This window comes from Rousettus aegyptiacus, unplaced genomic scaffold (assembly GCF_014176215.1).
Source record: "Rousettus aegyptiacus isolate mRouAeg1 unplaced genomic scaffold, mRouAeg1.p scaffold_m13_p_11, whole genome shotgun sequence".
NCBI classification, from domain to species: Eukaryota; Metazoa; Chordata; class Mammalia; order Chiroptera; family Pteropodidae; genus Rousettus; species Rousettus aegyptiacus.
Genome location: NW_023416286.1, coordinates 92,917,034 through 92,920,253, shown reverse-complemented (window position 1 = coordinate 92,920,253; position 3,220 = coordinate 92,917,034). Strand labels below are relative to the sequence as shown.

The following is a 3,220-nucleotide window of genomic DNA, read 5'->3' as shown; positions in this document are numbered from 1 at the left end:
AGACATAATGAGGCGGCCTATGTGATTTCAAATGTCCGCAAGAAAGCATAAAAACACACGCGCGCGCACACACACACACACAGATGAGAGACAGAGCGAGTGCAATTTTAAAACCGTTTATTGAACTCAGGATGCCACATGCACATCGGAAGGGAAGTCTGCGCCAGAGCGACAGGAGAGAGAGGAGGCTCTCTCTGGCCACGCCAGGAGAAGCAGGGTCCCTTGGTCCCGATTAATCAGGGTGTGGCGGGCGATTCAGGCCGCCCGGGTGGGCGCCAGGGGACCAGCCTCTTAGAAGAGACGCCTGCGGGCCCCTGTGGGCGGCCTGCGCCGGGCCGCGCGGCAGGGCCGGGGCCCGGGGCTCGGCGAGGCGGGCAGAGGCCGGAGCGCAGAGCCCGGGCAGGGCCGCAGGCCGTGGAGGTCCAGGCTGAACTCTGCCGGCACAGGGCGCGGCGCGCGCCTCGGCGCGGGCCCGGGCAGCCCGGGGCCGCCCTGCGGGCCGGCGGCTCTGCGCAGAGGTCTGAGCAGGAGGGTGCTCAGCGAGGGCGGGCTCGGGCCGCGCGGAGCCTCGGCCTCCTCCCCCACACCTGCCCTCCGCGCCGAGAGGGAGCCGTCTTCGATGTCGATGGCCCACGTGACGTCGGCGTCGCGGGGCACGATGCAGCGGGCGTGGCCCGGGAAGAACAGCTCCTCGGACGAGCTCACGACGTGCCACGGGAGCACCACGACCAGCACGTCGCGCAGGTCGAGCTGCAGCGCCGTCTGCGGCGCCAGGACCAGGACCTCGTCCCCCAGGCGCAGGTGCAGGTCGGTGCCGGGCTCCAGGAGCACCAGGAACACGTACGAGCTGGCGCCCTGCCGCCCCTGCGGAGGGAAAGGAAAAGACACCTGTGAGTGTGGCCCCTGCCCGATGGGGGGACACCGGGCCGCTGTGGGAGGAGCCGCCCGCCCCTCGGACCGCCCCAGCGAACGCGGCGGGGCGCCGCCCCCACCTCGCCACCCCGCACACACGCGTCCGGAAGGACCGCGCCCGGGCCGCCCCCGCGGCCGGAGCCCGCGCTGCAACGCCCCTCTCCTGCCGCCCCCCGGGGACTCCGGGACTCACCTGTGCGGATCGGGAGGCCAGTGCGGCGGGGTCCGGGCGTGGAGCTCCTGGCGCCGCAGCTCGTCCAGCACCTGTGCGGAGAGACAGTGTGAGAACCGAACGCGCCTCCCCGGCAGGGCATCGCGCGTGTTCGGGGCGTGCGTGACCTGGGAGAGCCCGGAGCCCGCACAGACCAGGGTCTCGGGTGCGGCCGCGGGCGCTCGGGGAGAGCACCTGCTCCTCTCGGGATCGGGCGGGCGCCTGGTTCCCCGGCACCCGACCGGGGGCCAAAGCGGGGATATCAGCTTACCTCTCCCGGGATCCCGCTCCACTGGCCGACGTTTCGACGGATTCCACTGGACAGCGGCCGACCTGAGCGACAGGAAAGACACAGTCAGTCTCGCCCGCGAGCACCGGCGCCCACTTTGCACGTGTCTGAACCCGCGGCTCCTTGTCGCACCCACGCCCTCGCCTGGAGCCCAAGGCCACGCCCATGGCACCTGCCGTCACGGGGGAGCTTCTGCCCACGCGTCCCCACCCCCACCGCTCCTGGAGTCCTCCCTGTCCCCGTCTGCGGGGACTTCCCTGAGCTGGCGAGAGGGACAGAACCAGGGATATGGCCACGGTGGCCACTTGACGGGGCTGCTCCGCGCGCAAAGGAAGGACGGGAGGACCTCTCCTCGGGTCCCTGCGACCACACGGGGAAGGCTGTGGAGAGGCCCGGAGCGCCAGCGCTGTGTCCGCGCGGGCCAGGGACGCGTGGAGGCTCAGGGGCAGAATGAGAGCGGAGGAGATGGCGGGAGCAGCGGCCTTTCTCTCTGCGTGGCGAAGGCGCCCTGGGATCACCTGCGAGCACCTGGCGACGGGCCAGCCGAATATCGGGAAGGGCACTGGGGCGCTGGCGGTGGGGGAGGGGATGGGGGTGGGGGTCGGGCGTCCTGAATCCCGGCCTAGGCAACGCGCCGACCGCGGACAGGCCAGCTGAACGCTGGACACCAGCTCGCCACCCCTCCCTGCTGCCCGGGGCCTCTCTGTTCACAGGCGCACTGCGTCCCGGCTCCCCGGAGGCCACGGCCGGCCGCTCCCTCTGTGCTGCCCGCTCGCGTGCACCACGGACAGCGGCACACACGCACTCTGCGTGCACAGCGGCCCCCCGGCACCGCGCACGGGGCCCTGCTCACCTCCCGTCCTCTGCTGCCGCGTCGTCCCGGGGGCTCCGCGCACGCCGCTGACCGTACATCGTGCAGGGTTTCCCGCCTCCTCCGCGTACGAGCGGGACCAACCGTCGTCCTGGTGCCCGCGCGGCTCGGCCTCACTCTCGGCCCACAGAAGCCTACTTCTCCTGAGAGAGGCGCGTCGGTCCCCAAGCTGGGTGTCACAGGCTTGAGACGCCCAGCAGCTCCCTGTCGGTCCGGCGCTCGGCGCAGGTGGAGGAGCGCGGGACAGAGTGAGGGCTCGGCAGAGATGCCCCGGGCTTTAAGCAGAACGGGCGGAACCAGGGGGATGTGTCTTCCGGGGGTGCGGAGCCAGGGGGATGCGTCATCCGGGGGTCTGTGGCAATTGCTTGGGCAGGTCGTGGCCAGTGGGCGGGGCCAGCGCTGCGTGTCCGGATGCGAGTGGACCATGCCGCCGATGGGAGCCGGGTGGCATCAGACTCAGCGGAACCCCTCCAATGCCTCCCACCCACCCGGTCCCGGGCTCCGACCCCATCCTCTGCAGATGGCCGAACACGGTACCCTGCAGCCCTCCACCCGACTCGCTCGCTCGACGGAATCATTTCGACCCGCTTCTCACAGAGCCCTCTTAGGACTAAAATCCTAGTGCGTTTACACAGCCATTCCAAGGGATTCGTGGAAAGGCCATGGGGGGGGGGTGGCAGGACGTCATTCCTGTGTGCTGTGTTCCGAGAGAGAGAGAGACACAGAGACAGAGAGACAGAGAGAGACAGAGAGAGAGGGTAAAAGAGAAGAGTAGAGGCCCACACAGGACCTCTTGACAGAACTTCGGGTTTGGGGTCCCACTGTGCAAGACAAGGCAGCTGGCTTCCCATTCCTCATGTGCGGGTACACGGGCACCTTTTCAGGCGAGGATTTCCGGGCTTCTGAGACATTCCGGGGCGATCGGGGGTCGCCCGCA

General features: G+C 69.8%; 1 protein-coding gene across 1 annotated transcript; it reads right to left on the bottom strand.

Annotated features, from left to right (window-relative positions):
* Positions 1-291: 291 nt before the first annotated feature.
* LOC107510366 (proline-rich protein 23D1-like) lies at positions 292-2,324 on the bottom strand. The gene is made up of 4 exons (XM_016143794.2): positions 2,266-2,324; positions 1,395-1,456; positions 1,106-1,176; positions 292-864 (listed from the first exon to the last, which is right to left on the bottom strand). Exons 1-4 carry the CDS (start codon positions 2,322-2,324, stop codon positions 292-294), a joined length of 765 nt encoding a protein of 254 aa, XP_015999280.2.
* Between the last annotated feature and the right edge of the window lie 896 nt (positions 2,325-3,220).